The sequence below is a fragment of the Rhamphochromis sp. 'chilingali' genome (assembly GCF_963969265.1).
Source record: "Rhamphochromis sp. 'chilingali' genome assembly, chromosome: 12".
In the NCBI taxonomy this organism is placed as follows: domain Eukaryota; kingdom Metazoa; phylum Chordata; class Actinopteri; order Cichliformes; family Cichlidae; genus Rhamphochromis; species Rhamphochromis sp. 'chilingali'.
This window is the reverse complement of record NC_137939.1, coordinates 15,598,400-15,616,190: the sequence shown is the minus strand read 5'-3', so window position 1 is coordinate 15,616,190 and position 17,791 is coordinate 15,598,400. Positions and strand designations below refer to the sequence as shown.

The 17,791-nt window shown below is 44.3% G+C and overlaps 1 protein-coding gene across 1 annotated transcript in view; it reads left to right on the top strand.

Moving 5' to 3' along the window:
* Positions 1–17,791, top strand: part of klhdc8b (kelch domain containing 8B) — a 273,153-nt gene that overhangs the window by 170,303 nt on the left and 85,059 nt on the right. The window contains exon 3 of the mRNA XM_080898152.1: positions 16,880–17,044. Coding sequence (XP_080754278.1) covers positions 16,880–17,044 — 165 coding nt within the window. The remainder of the gene's footprint in view (positions 1–16,879; positions 17,045–17,791) is intronic.

Genomic DNA, 17,791 nt, shown 5'->3' with positions numbered 1-17,791 from the left:
TAAAAAATATTTTTTGATGATAAAATCTGAGTAGTTACTACATGGTTAGATTTAGATTTATGTTTAGATTTAAATGCATTCAAGGAGTTTTAAATTTAATGCATTTGTGTGAATTATAACAGCCACTGGGAGCCACAAGCCAGTGGACTACTAGTGCCAGTCCCAGGCCTGGATAAAAGGGAAGTGGCTGCACCAGGTTGGCATACAGTGTAAAGTCTTGGGCAAGTCAAATATGTGGATCAAAGAAGATCAAGAATGAGATTTACATACTGCTGGATGACATTTCTGTGAAGATATGGAGCTGTTTAGAGGAGAGGGCAGTGGACTTTTTTGACCAGATGTTTAACACAATCATGGCGAGTGACAAGAGGGATGCAGTTGATGAGCTATACCATGAAGGTATGGGACAGAGCTGTTAAAGTGAGGTTAAGGAGAGAGGTGATGATCAGTGAGCAGCAGTATGACTTCATGCTGAGAAAAACACAGCAGATGATTGCTTGAAAGTGTTGATGGAGAAGTATAGAGACACTATTGGTGTTTTTATGGATCTTGAAGAAGCGTATGATTGGGTGCCAAGAGAGGAACTGTGGTACCATGCATGAGAAAGTCAGGAGGGGCAGAGAAGCATGTGAACTGGTCCAGGAAATGTATGAGGACAGCAGGATTAGTGGTGACGTGTGTGGTTGGGCTCTGAGCCCCTTTTTGTTTTCAGTGGTGATGAACAGGCAGACAGATAAGGTCAGAGAGTCTCTGTGGCTGTTGATGATTGCAGTGATCTGTAGTGAGAGCAGGGAGCAGATGGAAGAGAGCATGAAGAGGTGGAGGAATGCATTGGAGAGAAGAAGGAAGAAAGAAACGAGACAGAATTCATGTCAGACAAATGGAAAGGGGAACATGCAAGGAACACAAATAGTAAAAGTAGATGCGGTTAAATACGTCGAGTCAGCCATCAACAGCTGAAGGTTTACAAGATGTTAGCGAAACCTGCTTTGATGTTTGGTTTGATAATGATGGCAGTGACAAAAAGATAGGAGCTGGAGCTGAAGGTGGCAGAAATGAAGATGCTAAGATTTTCATTGGTAGTGACCAGAGTGGAGGAGATGAGTACATCAGAGAGACAGCTCAGGTTGAGCAGTTGGAAACCAAGTTAGAGAGGCAAGGCTGAGATTATTTGTATATGGGCAGAGGAGGAATAGTGTGCAAAAGATGCTGAACACTGAGGTGCCAGGCAGGAAGAAAAGGGAATGAGGGCATGGAGAGGATTAATTTAATATATTTGTAAAAATGCAAAATAACCCTAAAGCTATTTCTATTTTACCCAGGTGCAAAGATACTCAGGATGTCCTCTTGGAACACTCACCTGCTACCCTTTGACCATCACTGAGAACATGATGTGAATCCTATTAAATGGCTGTTAAGATCTTTCATAGAAGACTTTTGGGTACACTCTTTTACCCACTCATAGTCTGATGTGTGGCATCTTCTTTGTGTAAACACTGCACCTCAAGCATCCTTATGTGGACATTTTGTGTTTCTGTGTCGAAGTAGAAATGCTACGTTCAATAAAACTCTTGCAATAACATGGCATGATCACACAAAACGAGGTGATGGCTATATCTATTTCAGGGAAATCAAGTAATAACAACCATTAAATTGGTTGATATTCAGACAGGTGTTCACAGCATGTCACACAGTACATGTGCCATTCTTCTTGCTGGCAGCCATCAAGCAGACCAGTGTAATTAAACTACAGAGAACAGTGACAATAAGCCCAGTGTTAGCTAAACACCAGCAGTGATGGGTGCAAATGAAAAAGAGAGCGTAGCAGAGATTTTAGTTATGGTGAAAGACTGAAAAGAGTCAGTGCTGGCGTCATCCACAAGATTGGACTTGCTGCCGCTGTAAGTGAAAACAAAAGTGGTTTGGTATTGCATTACCATGCAGGGTGAAGAGGGTGGTTTAAAAAGAGAACATATAAGAGCATCAGAGGCCCAGGCAATAACCACACTTTCCCCAAAATCTATTTGTCAAAGCAGATTAGCAGCACGTAAATGCATTCGATGTCTTCTGCTCTGGATTTTTGGATTTTTGTTCGCTCTGCCTTTTCCTTTTAACATCACTGACATCTCCTCCCCCCCCGGCATTAAGTGTCTTTAATCCAGACTGAGTCTGGATTTAGGGAGCTTTTAAAAACAGGAGAGCTTGCCTGATGTTTTATCATTGCTTAGATTATATAAATTCTACCAACCTCACTGGAACTAGAGAGGCCAATAGGTTATCAGTAAAACAAGTTTCAGAGACAAAGATGTAGAGAAAATGTACTTTATTCATCTTTAGAAATAGCAAAGCTGGATGATGTAAACCAATAACTTGACTAAACCATGTGAATGGACAGGATTATTGAATGGGAAATAAAATTAATTCCTGATAGGAAAAAATAAATTATTGCTTTTCAGCTTGAACACTCTATGCAATGGTTCTCATTCACCCAAACACCTTTTCTGTCTCTAACAGTTTTCTTTTATTTAACAGACACTTTCTGAGGATTTTATCAGGAGAAACTTGGGGTTCAGTATCTTACACAAGCTTATTTAGTCGAACAGACTGGAGTAACCCGGGACTGAATCACCAATCATCCAATTAGCAGATGACCTGTTCTATGTTCTACCTCCTGAGCCGCAAAAAATCCTGCATTATAGATGTTCTTTCTCAGTTCTTTACATTAGGATGTGCTAAGAGTTGTGCTTTGAGGAGAAAGACATGCAAAACATGACAGTTACAAGTGATAAAGAAGACCGGAGAACTAAGTATTCATTGTTAACTGGTTTGATATAGAGAAGCTTTAGAACAAATCAGGTATTCTTAAATCTCAGTGTCATGGTCCTGGGCCATGTGGGCCCAGTATTCTTAGTTTCTTGTATTTTTGTATTTCATTCCTTATTTAGGCCATGTTTCCTAAGTTGTCCTGTTGTGGTGTTCCTTATTTGACTTCCCCTTGTGACTTTTATCCCCTGTGTGCCCCTCTATGTATCTGTGAGCCCTCATCTCCCCTCCTTGTTTCATTCCATGTTTCCCCAGCCCACTATGCCCGTGCTCTCTCTCTCCTCCTGTTTGCACCTGTGTACTTCCTGTTTTACTTTGACAGTCTCCCGTCAGTGTTGTTTACTCCTGCCATGTCTTGTTATGTTTATCTGTGTCAGCTGTGTTCCCATGTGTGGCCACTTCCCCTGATCATCCCTCTTGTGTATTTAGTCTCTGTGTTTCATGTAGTCTGTGTCGCGTCGTCTGTGTTACCACCCCCTGTGTTCCGTATCTCCAGCCATAGCGTTTTCTTAGTTTATGTCCAGTTTAGGTTTTCTGTTTGAACTATTACCCTTATACTGCCCTTGCTCTGGTTTGTTCTGTTATCAGCCATAATAAAAGGCTCGCTTTTGTTTAATCCACTCCTGCATCTTCGCTTGTGTTCGCGTCTGGGTCCAACACACACATTCCCACACGGTCTATCTCCACGGACCGTGACAGTACGACGCGACCATGCCGGACCCAGCGACACAAGAACGGGAGATCATCCGGACAGTGGAGTCGCTATGCGGCAAGTGGTTGCGGCGTTCCAGAGAGGAGGAACGGAACGAGTTAGCCCGCCAAGTAGGGGTATGCGTGTCCGTATTCCCTTGGTTATGGGAGGCGCTGCATCCCCTCGTCATTGACTTTCTCGTCTCCTCTCTCCAACTCCGCCCGCAACTGCAGCGGTCCTGTGTGCGTGAGCCGTCGCCAGAGTCATGCGGTAGCTCTGTTTCCCCGCTGCCTCGTGAGCCCGAAGCAGTCAGAGTCGGTACGGTGAGGCTCACCGCCGACACACCCTTGGCTCACGCTCCATCGGCTTCCGCATCCTCGCCACCGCCTGACTGCACTACGCGGATCAAGGAGATGCCAGCGGCTATTGACTTCAGCGAGGAGGAGCGGCAGCAAGTATTACGGGCGTATCGCGAGGACGAGCGCCGTTGGAAGCCCTGGCTCATCCCCGAGGAGGAGTTCTCGCCAACCGCCCCGCCTCGCACCTGCCGCCCGCCCTCGCCGCCTCGATCGGACTACTCGTCTCCTGCTGTCTTTCTGGCACGGATGTGGTTGGAGGACGAGGAGCCGGTCGCTATGGAAAGTCAGGTTTTGTCCAAAGCCGCTTCAAGGAAAAAACGGCATTCTCGCCGCCGTCGCGCACCGCTACGTCCCGCCTCGCCCCCCACGGAGCATCACGAGGATGCTGTGGGGATCCTGGATGTCGATCTCGAGGAGCAGCAGCACGCCGCATACGCGCAGCTAGAGGAAGAGTTCGGGAGGGAGCCGTGGCTCGCCCCTGATCGTGATGAGCGCTCTTTCCGGGGAACACGCCTGGCTCTGGGGGGCCCTCGGAGCTGCCAGGGTCTGCTACCCCTCACCTCCCCAACAGCCAATGCTTCAGCCTCAGTGGCTCCCTCAAGGAAGAGGCGACATCCACGTCGCCGCAGCACCTTGCAGCAGCTGGAGGTTGGTGGAACCCTCGTTTCCTCTCGGACTCCGTTAATAATAGAGGTTAGTGACAATCTTTCGCCTCAAAGTCTTCCTGAGTTGCTGGAATGTGACTGTCATGAAGGGTTCGCAGACGCTCCAGAGATAAAGACAATTTCTACATGTGGTGGAGGAGCGATAGCTACCCAGTGCTCCTCAACACCACCCATTCTCTTGCTAAACGACGAAAGTATTGATCACGAACTCATGTTTGGTGTGAAGGGTGGTGATATAACCTCTGGTCATGAGCGGTGTGACTTAAATAATGACACCCTGTCTGTACCCAGTGATCAACCTGACTGTTCCTCAGCTCGTTCATCTCGTGACTCTACTACTTGTTATGAATTGTGTGAGACCAAATTATTAGGTAAACCAGAGGAGAACAATTCAAAGCAGCCTCTGAGTGATGCTCTCACTCCTGTACTCAATAAGCACAATTCACCTGAGTTTTGTGTCCCAAGTCAAGAGGACAGTAATGGCAATGTGGGTTATGTTCTGAACTCTAAGAGTGAATTGTGCCCCCCCAAAGAAGATGGGGGACACATGTCTGAACCACGTAGCTCCAGCACCCCGCAGGGCGCAGTGAATGCTGGGGCTGAGATCTGGGCCTCCGATACTGTCTCTAATGATCATGTTTTACCTTCAGTTTGTGTAAATCTGGAATCATGTTCTTTTGTTTCTTCTAACTCATTTCAGGATGGGGTGTTGGTTGGGAGCACTACTGATTTAGTAAGCTCACAGTCTGCACCACCACTGGCAGCCACAGCTCTATCAGACACTGCGTTAGCTGCACTTCCATTCATAGATGACTCAGAGTCTCTGTCTAAATCAACTTCTGGTGGGGGGCTAGCTGGGGAACGCAGGCCTGAGACTGCCAAATACCAGGCCGAGCTGCATGATTCCTGTCAGTCAGAGCATAATAAGGCTTCAATCCCCTCTGACAGCATCTCTTTTGATTTGTTTGTGAGTAATATGGTCACTGCTAAAGCTACTGGCTCTGTCAAACCACTCACAGAAGAGTGTATTCAGACTCTTGGCGTTAACCTAGTGCCAGCCGTCCCATCAGAAGGAAGTGTAACTGCTGTACGTGTAAGCACAGACTCTAATGAGGTTACAAGTCCACCACATGACTGCAAAATGAATGTGAATGTGTCTTCTTTGACCAGTTGTGCCAACTTAATGGATGTCCAGGAACCTAGCCGTGAACTGATTAATCATGTTTCTAGGAACGGTTCAGTTATAAATACAGCTCATGTGGTCGAACTAGCCCCTTTGGTGACTGAAACCCTGTCACAGGTGGAGACTGAAGAAACGTCACGTTGTCTTCCTGTGACAGAGGAAATAAACAGTGCTGAGAGCCTTGGGGGTCCACCTTTCGAACAGGGTTTGTCCATAACAGTTAACTTGCTTGCTAAGAATGGCGAGATTTCCGCTAGAGATGGTGCAGAGACTGTTACTGACTCTGGGCAATATTATGGGGTAGACGCTGCCTGTGTGTTCAAGATTAATCAATGTAATTCTGGTGAGAGTGAGGCAGCCAATCTGAGTTTGTGTTTTTCTGCTTCTGAGATAAAAGAACCAAAGACTGAGAATAAAGACTCTGGCTTTATGTTTGTGAAGGAAAACCAGAATATGAATTTGGACAATGACGGGCAGACCTCTGAAAGGAACACACACCTAGTACTTGGCTGCGACACCACTTTCTCTCAGACTGCCATGGACATTTCTGTTCTGGGTTCTGAACCCGACAGTGACCAAATGACTAATGTTTTCAGGGGCGATCTGGTGGGAAATGAACCATGTGATGTTACATTACATTCCCCAGAGAGTCAGCGGCATCTTTCTTCTGCCAGAGTAACGGCTCAGCCCCCTGTTCAGCTCTCTGTTTTGCCAGGGGTCTCCATAACTGCTCATCCTGCATCCGTAGCTGAATGCCTGGGTGTGCCACTCCGGCACCCTGCAGCAGCCACACCACTTCACGCCACGCCAGCTGGAGGGTCCGAGGGGCCCGTTCAGCCACCCGTCTCCGCTGGAGGGTCCGAGGGGCCCGTTCAGCCTCCTGTCTCCGCTGGAGGGTCCGAGGGGCCCGTTCAGCCACCAGCTGCTCCACCGGCAGCCTCGTCCACGTTTGCTGCAGCCGTGTCTTCATCCACGCTAGCTGCGGCCTCCGTGTCTCCGTCCATGTCGCCGCCTGGTCCAGCTCCAGCCTGTGCTTCGCCTGGTCCGGCCTCAGTCTCAGCTCCTGCTTCACCGTCGCCTGGTCCAGCTTCGACTCCGGCTTCAGCCTCGTCCTCGTCTGGCCCGGCCTCAGAGTCCTCGTCCTCGTCTGGCCCGGCCTCAGAGTCCTCGTCCTCGTCTGGCCCAGCTTCGACTTTGGCTTCTGCTCCTCCTGGTCCAGCTTCAGCCTGTGCTTCCTGCCTCGTCTGGTCCTGTGCCCACCGGGCCATGGCCAGCACGCCTAACACTGGAGAGCCGCCGCTGCCTTCCGCGCGGCCGGCCTCCTGAACTGCTCCGTCGTCTCCTTCGCCGCCGCCGCTGCCTTCCGCGCGGCTGGCCTCCTGAACTGCTCCGTCGTCTCCTTCGCCGCCGCCGCTGCCTTCCGCGCGGCTGGCCTCCTGAACTGTTCCGTCGTCTCCTTCGCCGCCGCCGCTGCCTTGCGCACGGCCGGCCCCCTGAACTGTTTCCACGTCGTCGCCGTTGCCTTGTGCACGGCCGGCCCCCTGAACTGAGCTGTGCTTTCCTTTTTGTTTTCTGTTCCGAGCCCTCCGTCCTGGGCCCCCGCCGCCCGCCCTGGGTCGTTTTTTGTTTGGTTTTTGTTTTCCTGTGTTTGGGCTGTCTGGAGCCAGCCCTTAAGGGGGGGGTGATGTCATGGTCCTGGGCCATGTGGGCCCAGTATTCTTAGTTTCTTGTATTTTTGTATTTCGTTCCTTATTTAGGCCATGTTTCCTAAGTTGTCCTGTTGTGGTGTTCCTTATTTGACTTCCCCTTGTGACTTTTATCCCCTGTGTGCCCCTCTATGTATCTGTGAGCCCTCATCTCCCCTCCTTGTTTCATTCCATGTTTCCCCAGCCCACTATGCCCGTGCTCTCTCTCTCCTCCTGTTTGCACCTGTGTACTTCCTGTTTTACTTTGACAGTCTCCCGTCAGTGTTGTTTACTCCTGCCATGTCTTGTTATGTTTATCTGTGTCAGCTGTGTTCCCATGTGTGGCCACTTCCCCTGATCATCCCTCTTGTGTATTTAGTCTCTGTGTTTCATGTAGTCTGTGTCGCGTCGTCTGTGTTACCACCCCCTGTGTTCCGTATCTCCAGCCATAGCTTTTTCTTAGTTTATGTCCAGTTTAGGTTTTCTGTTTGAACTATTACCCTTATACTGCCCTCGCTCTGGTTTGTTCTGTTATCAGCCATAATAAAAGGCTCGCTTTTGTTTAATCCACTCCTGCATCTTCGCTTGTGTTCGCGTCTGGGTCCAACACACACATTCCCACACGGTCTATCTCCACGGACCGTGACACTCAGTAAGAGATCTTGAGTATTTTCACTTTTATTTTTCTTTCTGTAACTTTGGAAACTTTGCAGGATGCCATGATTTGCATAACTATGGTGAGTGACATCATGCTAGAAGATAGGAACATACCAGATGGTGGCTCTGTAGTGTAGTGTCTAATACATTTGTCTATCACACAAAAGATCCCTGGATTGAGACCAGAGAGAAAACACAAATCCCCAGGAGGCTTGCATCAGGAAGGGTGTAAAAATCTGCTGTGGCGACCACTTGTGAATAAGGAAGTAGCTGAAAGAAGCTTCTGTTTGCAAGACAGATCAGCAACACTAACAGAGATAATGTGATGGAAAATATCTATATTGTTAGCTCTGCTGCATTTAAGACATTGAGTGGTATATGGTTTGCTGTCAGTGTAAAAACAGATAACAATGTTTTCCACATTGTTATCTGTTTTCAACTCACAGCCCTGAAAAAGTTGAACTTTTTGTCAACTTATTATTAATGGCTCTGTTGATGTCCTGTTTATGGCACAGAGCAAATTAAATTCACAAGTCAAACTGAACTGAGTTTTCAATTACAGAGTGCATGGAATAGTGATACAATTATCTTTGGTGGTTAATGGAGTTTTACCTGTTTGCATAACTCAGTTTTCACCATATCTTGTTACTGGGTTTTGATATTAGAAAACAGTCTGATAGTAGACACTGCGGAGGACTATCCATATTAGGGTTTTGTTTAAGGTTGTGTTGTTTTTCAGTGTAGTCGACCAAGAACAAAAAGCATGAAATGAAAGCACTACACTACAGTGTCTGTTTTACAGTTTGGCATCCATGCTGAAAACATAGGAAGCTCAGGAAGTAAAGTTTCTTCTTTTTTTCAATCCAGAAACATGTTTTGATGTAAGAAAAAAAACCTTCAAAGCTAAAACCCATTTTCTCCATGCTGATGATAGTGGGTGGTTTAAAAAAAGCACTAAAAAAATCGGTTGCATATTTTCTATAATTTTGTTCCTTCTGTGCTATCATGATGGCAGCGCATCCAATACCAGGGCTGAACGCTGCATTAGTGGGGGATGCAAATGGATAAGGAGTAATGGGAAAAAAATAGATGAGGGTGAATGATAAAAGGATAAAAGGATAGGCAAGAGGAGAAAAAGGGAGGCCAAGAGGGGACGGATGAAACAGTCAATTAAAGCGAATGAGGGGACAAGAAAGGAAAATGATGAAAGTAAAGTGAAAGTTGCAGTGAGAAGAGCAAAAATGCAAAGGAAAATAATGATGAGGGACAGGCAGCGGGAGATCATCAAGACAGGGACACAGACAGAGAGTGATGAAAGATGTTGTGCTGAAGAGGAATCGGAGCAGCACACTGAGTACATTACAAAAGAGAAGGATAAAAACATAAATGCAGTAACTCGCATACATCCACAGCGTGTCATGTCTGCCATCACTGGCATATTTGCACTTGTGTACGTCATTGTGTTTGATGATGCTTCAGGTAATGACTCATTGGTCTGGCATTGAGTGGTGACAGATTTTGCTCGCCAAGCATCAACCTGCCAAACAGCCACCCCATAAAGACTGTGTGTAGGGTACGCTGCAGTTGCCATGGAGTCTCCAGGGGTGATGGTCAGAGAATAGACCACAGTTTCCTTAATTAGAGGGCACAATTTGAGTACAGCTGGGCCAGAACACAAGACCACACATGCCATTCCTGGTGGAAAACACACATCACAAGAATGTTCTATACCAGCGGCCCCCAACCTTTTTTGAGCCACGGACCCGTTTATGCCCGACAATATTTTCATGGACCGGCCTTTAAGGTGTCGCGGATAAATACAACAAAATAAAACTAGTACTGGTACCGAAAAAAAGAAAATTTATTCATAACACACGTGAAAAGACCCAGGAAAACCGAGTAAACGATAAAAACGATAACAAAATAACGCTGAAAACCGATAAAAACCATGAAAACCATACATTTCACACCTGAGCCTCAACTCTCACGGCCCGGTACCAAACGACTCACAGACCGAGGCCCGGTGGGTTGCGGACCGCTGTTCTATACCACTCAGTAAGCCGTCTCCACAAACACATGACGCAGCATAGGAGACCCACCCCAACAGGACAAGACTTAGATGTAGGCGTGCATTTAAAGGAGAAAGGACACTCTGTCAAGATTTTTTGCCAGTGTTTACAATTTTGACAGAGAAGAGAGATGGTCTGAGAGAAAAGTAAAAGTGAATGCACATGAGATCCCTTTTCAGGCATTTAAACTGCCACTATCATCTCAGGTAATCTGAATAGTTCACATGATGGTTGGGTGGGGCAATTTCTCACAGAGGTTAGACCTGTCAGTGACAGGAGTGTAACTTTTTTCCCACACCGTGGCTCATGATCCATAGTGGGTTAACAACTCTTAGGGCCACTTCCAAGGGAAGAGCCCCCACTAAAGGTGCAGTACTGGGACTTCCCAGCAGTCGTTCTAAAATTGAAGAAGTGAAATGTGTTAAAAGCTAAAAGTCCAATGGCCTGTATTTCAAGTTTTCACTGTCACTTATTATCTTTCTATTCTCACTGTTTTCCTACAGGCTTTGGGTAGTGACAAAAAAAAGATCATAAATGTCCTTCTCAGGGTCGTTGGGAGGATGAGAGTTTATATAGGAGTATAGTGTATGTAGTAGGGCTGGGCGATATATCGAGTTTTTTAAAAATATCGATATATTTTCATACGAGATATAAGATGTGACAATATCGTTTATATCGATATAGTCTATGTTACGTTATAATTATACTTGTGGAGCCGCAGGTTTGCCTCTCTTTCGTCCACTTTTGTCTCTACGCAACGTTACTCGGCCTCGCCTCTCCTTCACTGAACACAACTCCGCCTCCCCCATAGCTTCACCTGCAGGCAATGACAAGATGAAAGCGGAAAATCTCCGTTAGCGAGTTACCGTGCGTGGGGCTGGGCGGCGTCAACGTGTTAGCGAGCTAACCGCGCTAACGAGCTAACCGCGCTAACGACATGCAGCCCGGAGGGGCTGCACGGCCTAAAATCCTTTCATTTTCTCAAAAATCGACAGTGCACCTTATGTATGAATTCTGGTTGTGCTTACTGACCGCGAACCGATTTTATGTGGTACACAGCGCTCAGCAATCTGTCAAATGTTTTAATATAACTTTGCTAAGCTACGGAGCTGCACCGCTTGATGGATTGTCGGAGGATTACGGCTACCGAGGAGGAGCCTTGCGGAGTGATACGTACTGTGTGTGTATAAGGACCACAAATGGCACCTGTTCAGAGACGTGGTGCAGCTGTGAAATCTGTCTCTTTGTTATTAAGCTCAGCGTCTATTAGTTTACATTTTGACTGCACAATTGTGAGCTTTTTGTTATGCACAAAAACAACGTTGTTTTCTTTTATTTATGGACCATGATTATTTAATAAATGCTGATAATTAATTTTTGAGTAATTTCTTCATGTACATCTACGCTGTATGTAAATAAAAGTGCCCGTGTGACATCTGGGACACAGTGTGACTAAGAACTCTCTTTTTGTTCTTAACTTATGGCTTTAAAAAAAATATATCGAGATATATATCTTATATCGCCATCCAGCTAAAAAATATCGAGATATGAATTTTGGGTCATATCGCCCAGCCCTAGTATGTAGTTCTATGAACAACTAAGTACAGTTTATTGAACACTGGCTTCAGAAATCAGGTGAAGAGATCAGATTTATTTTAATGCATTTGGTTTGGAGTTATATACAGTCGTGTGCGTAGTCATCTTTTGTACCAGTGCACTGTGATTTTGGTTTCCACAGCAGAATCAAAGTTCTTACTTTAGTTCTAGATCTGTAAAATATCTTGGGATTCTCCATTTAAATTGTCTGCCATATGTGACATGTGTTTGACTGCAGGTTTAAAAAAAGGATGCGTTGAACAGTCCTATCAAAACTGCTAGTAGACTTGTACCATCAGTGAGCGTGTAAGCCCCACATTCATTTTTTTTCTGAAAGTACAACTCCTCTCTCTTAATTTGGGTGCAGGATCTTCTAGTTAAAAACACAGGGAGAACGTTCCTCAAAAGGTTTTCGTTCCTTGGGGGAAAGTTCCTGTGGAAACACACATTGCTTCCGTGTAGTGCAGAGCATTGAGCTTTTTGTCTCAGTGTTGACTTTTAGTCTTGCCACTTAATTCATCCAATTTGAATTTTCCACACTAGTGATTTCTTTTGAACTGTGATTTATCCGTTATACCACCTTTAAAATGGATACAATATAGGTTAAATTACTGAATCAGTTGGTCGTAACTTTGTATTGTTGGATTAGGGCCTAGTGCATTAGTCCATTGGGTTTTTACCCTGATAAATCAAGACTTCAAATGTAGGTAATGCAGAGTACTACAATTTATACAAAATAGTTCAAGTGTGGCTTCATCTTTTGTCTTTTCCCATTTGGTGTATTTGCTGTGAAATCCTGGCAGCATACAGCATCTTTGATTTATTGTCTGATAAAACCAAACCATCCCCAGAGAGCATGTTTAAAGGGAATTATTACAAATCCAGGCTCTCCTCCGTGCATGTTTAATGATTTTCCCTACATTTAATCTCAGGGAAAGTAGGTTCTGATTTCATTGTACTAGGAAAGTCTTATCATGCTGCTGCGGCAAAGTGTTAAAGCTCAAGTGAAAGTAATTTAGCCAGACAGAATGTTTGACAGGTATTTTCTTTGTGCACTGTTGAATTACTTTACACACATCCTGCATGTAAAATTCTTTGCTCCCTTACAGACACTAACACATACACCTGCCTGATTGTTATTTCTCCCTGTGTTATCTTTTCTGTTTTACCTTTGGCACTAGCACACAGAAATGATCAGAAATTCAGCATCCTGTCAATATTCTTTTTCTTTGTTTTTCTTTTCTGTTTTATAGAATATCAATTTAGGATTTAGAAAGTCGTCATTGAGGCCACAGTTCACCTTAAAATCTAATATACATTTGTTTTCTGCATGCAGTTAGCTAATGTTCCAGTCTTTCTGATAACAGCACTGAATTTTGCCGTGATCACACATGCAGGCACAGGTGCACCCTCACAAAGGGAAACCAACACTAGTTATGGTTTCAAGACTGGTTATGATTTCACATTGTTCACTCTGAAGTGTGCATCTGTCTGTCATTGTAGACTGTGAGGTGTCAGCACTTAGTAGAAAAAGAAAGGGGATTCAGGATCCAGCACATGCACTCACATGCACACAAACTTAAACACAGGAGCCTTCATTTCCTGGAGATTGTTATTCACTTCATCGTTTCCTTGTCTTTGCTAGCCTTCACTTGGTGAACCTTTATGTTTTGACAGTGTGGAGATTGCATCTCATGTTGTGAATACTGACAGAGTGACAGGTCTGAAGTTCTTCTAGTGCCATTTTCATTAACCTGTCTTCTTCATTGATTGGAACAAAGCAATACTTTCTAAGTTTTTAAGTGCTTATAGGGCTGAAGTAGGTATATAGGATAGCATAGAATAGAACAGAATAGAATAGCTCTTTTTTTGTCATTGTACATGTACAACAAAATTAAGAGTACTCCACACGAACTGTGCAGGAGTAAAAAAATAAAAAGTAAACACATCAGGAATAAATAACTAGAGGAAGTCTAGAGGAATGTGTACAAAACAATAGAAAGGCACACAATGGAGAGCAAAGTGCTCAGAGTGGCCTGAGTGATGAGGGTTACTCAGACCATGGCACAGATTGGAGAGGTAGGCACGGGTGGGGTGTGGGGATAGTGTTTGTTGACAGTGCGAATGGCCCAGGGGAAGAAGCTGTTTGTGAGGCTGGAGGTGTGGGACCCTATTGACCTGAGGTGCCGACCAGAGGGCAGCAGGTAACAGGTGGTGGGCGGGGTGCAAGGGGTCACCTGTGATGGCCCTCGTTTTCCTGAGACAGGAGGATCTGGCGATGGTCTCCAGGGGTGGCAGAGGGCAGCCAGGGATTTTTTTGGCTGTGTTAATTTACCCTCTGCACAGACTTCTTGTTCTCAGTTGTGAACCATGCGTACCAAACAACCAGGCAGTAGAAGAGCATTATCCCCATCTGAATAATGGGCCCAGCATAAAAGCTAATTTTTTTCCACATATGTCTCTCATTTTGTTTTTTTCCCCCTTTTTCCTTCTTGTTTTTTGTTTATTTGTGTATAAAAGTCAACAGTTTCCTTAAGACAACTAAAGATTATTATCATGGGTCAGGTCCATGCTAACATGCCACTGTCTTGTGTTGCTTATGCTATACTCAACAAGAAAAATTCAAGTCATGCCAAAATTATAATTATTATTAGTATATTAATTATGTATCAAGTTATATTTATGGAATGCAATGGAGACTACAAAAAGTCTATTTGGTAGCCATCGATCAGATGGCCAGAACCTTCACCTCTGACTGCCATCAACCCCACTAAGCACCGGCCCAAACGCATGCCTAGGCAGGCCTCAGGCAGACCCAGGACTTGCTGGAGAGATTAGATCTGCTGGGGAATGTCTTGGTCTTGTATCTTCATGGGATAGATTCAACAAGGTGCTGGAAGTAAACTTCAGAGATTTTGGTCCATATTGACATGATAGCATCAAACAATTGTTGCAGATTCATCAGTTGCACATCCACGATGCCAATCTCCTGTTCTGCTACATCACAAAGGTGCTTTGTTGGATTGAGATCTGGTGACTGTTTGATCATCTGTTGGTCAGCATAGGGAACTCATTTTCATGTTTAACCCTAGAACACTATCGCTGGGTGATTTACACCCGAGAAAATACATTTACATGATTTCTCACTCCTGCAGCTGTTTGCGTGTCGAGGAGCCTGTGCCATCACCAGGGAAGTCTCAAATGTCCCAGGAATGGGTGGACCAAACACCAGCTTTCCAGAGTCATTATTTTGTTTTAGGAGTTTTATTTTTCATTTTGTTAGACATGGCACAGTTGAAAGTAAAAGAAGACCACTCTAATTTGTCATGTGTTGTCATATTTTGATATATTTGATTACTTTTCATTGGTTATATTATACCGGGTAAAAATCACCCGGCATTAGTGATCGTGTTACTATTTATAGCGATAGTGTTCTAGGGTTAAGAAACCAGTTTGAGATGATCTGTGCCTTGTGACATGACTCAAAATCCTGTTGGAAACAACAATCTAAAGATGGGTACACTATGGTCATAAAGAGACATGGTCAGTAACAATACACAGGTAGCCTGTGGCTTTACTTTATGAGACTTAATTGGTACTAAGGTACTATTCCCCACAACATTACACCACCACCAGCCTGAACTGCTGATAAAAAGCAGGATGTATCCATGCTTTCATGTTTTTCGCAACACATTCTTACACTAACACAAATGTTGCAGCAAACAGACTCATTAAACCAGGCAAAGTTTTCTCAATGTTCTATTGTCCAATTTTGGTGAGCATGTGTGCATAGCAGATAAAGTTTCCTGTTCTTAGCTGACAGGAACTGCACCCTGTATGATCTTCTAATGCTCAAAGTCAAAAAAATTACTATTCTTTCCCATTTATCTGCTCTGTTTTTCAACTTCATAAGGTCATCTTGACCATTTTTACATGCTTGTAGTTCAAGTTGAGTTCTGTGTGCCCTGGGGGTTGGTGACATGTAATTGGCTGATTAGATATTTGCAGGTTTACCTAAACAAGTGAGTGTGCATTTATTTTATTTAATGTATTTTTGCCTTTACTATTATTTTTCAGTGATTTTAAAAAAGTAAAAAAAAAAAGAAGTAAAAATGTCATATTTTTATGAATGGTCTTCAAACTTTAGAACAATATACTACACCTTCAGGGACATTGGTACCCAGGTTGGGGAAGCATTTGTCCTTGACCTTCATTGTAAGGACCCAAGCTCAAAGTAATATTTAATAATAAATGGTATGGAGAAAGCAGTAAAACACTCATTTAATTTTTTTCAATACGACGCCCTGCAACGTCAGAGTGAAATATATATATACATATATATATTTATATATATGTATATATTTGCTCCAGTCTTGCCACATGATATGCACAATGACAGTGTTCTTGCTGCACCACTTGTTCCATGTACAATAGTAAAATAGGATTTAGTCAGTCCTAAGTGTTGAACTGTGTGAGGATAGCATTCTGAGTGACAGATTTATTATTGCTCTATTCTTCACAGTTTAAGTCACAGCTTCCTTGGTTCACCATCTGCTTGGCTCACTGAGTTGCTCTGTTCCCTCTAGTCTTGTCCCCCTCTCTTTCTCCACATTTAAGTTGTCACGACTTCTTAGAGCACTAATGGGCTGTTAATCTCCATCTCTCATCAGTTCTGTTCTGTTACGTTTTGTTCTCTTTTCTCTTCCCTCTTCCTTTCTTCCCCTTCTCCTGCAGTATATCACCAGGAGCACCTTCTTTGCTGGCTCAGCACTTCCCCTCTCTTTCCCCCTTGCCTTTCTGTAATGACACTGCAGCATTTAGGAGTGTTTGTGTGTGTCCTTGTGGAAAAAAGTTGTTCGTGTGGCAGTTTTTTGATATAGATATTGCAGATTGTTTGGATAACTGTAGATGGATGAGACGGATAGCCATCATGACAGGTAGAGCAGAAATGGCGAGATGAAAGAGTGCAGCTCTTGGCCCTTCGGAGAGGTGTTGGCAGCGTTTTTTCCTCAGTTCACTGCACATTAGCTTAACAAGGCTGAGAACAAATATACTGACCACAGTTGAACACTGTTGAACTAAGAGTAGAGTGTAATGAGATCCTTTAAAAAGCTCTTAATAAGCTCTTTTTTTTCTCTTTTCTCTCTGCAGATGGAAAAGTGTATGCGCTGGGGGGCATGGGTGCAGACACAACACCACAGGCCCTGGTTAGGGTGTATGATGCAGAGAAGGACCAATGGCACCCAATGACATCTATGCCCACACCGCGGTATGGAGCCACGCCCTTCGTAAGAGGAACCAAAATCTACGTGATGGGTAGGAAATACATCATGCAGATGTTATACTGCTAGCATGTGCGTGTTAGCATATACTGACATTTACCTTAAAGCTGTAGAGAAATACATGACTTCCTGCCAGTGGTGCTCCATTAGGCTGATCTCTCTCCTTTTAGTCTCAGACAGCGTTGTCTTAAAGCTCCTTAACTGTCATTTAATATGTGCACCCAACCTTTAGATCACTGCCATCTTGTGTTACCATTTGGTATTTCTACTGAAAGCTGTTCTTACATCAGTCTCAAAGTATAGTTGTCTGTCTGTGAGAGTGTGTCTATCTCCTGTTTACAATGACAGAAGCTGGGCAAGAGGCCAGCAGTTATTTTTCTGGTGCTTTGCACATGCACATTGTGGACAAACTGCTGCTGGTCTGCTTTTACCACGCTCAGATCAGAAACACAGCTAGCATTATCAACTAAATAAGCTTCTGTACTTTAACTTTGTAACAGATGAATTTCCTCTTGCAAACCACCCTGCCTATCATGCATGATGTAGAAAAGAAGAAGTATGAAAAACACATTAATAAGGAAAGCTGTGACAATGAGTAAGCAGGGAACGCAGCTCTGACCATGTCAGGTCTAATAAAACAGGTGAACAGGCGAACAGGTGCAGGTTCAGCAAAGACTGATGTCTGAACCTGCTGTTTTGCCAAAATTCTACCTTCAGGTTTAATCCATATTTTAATACCACTAGTTGATATTGACAGTTAATCATTTCACGTACCTCTTAT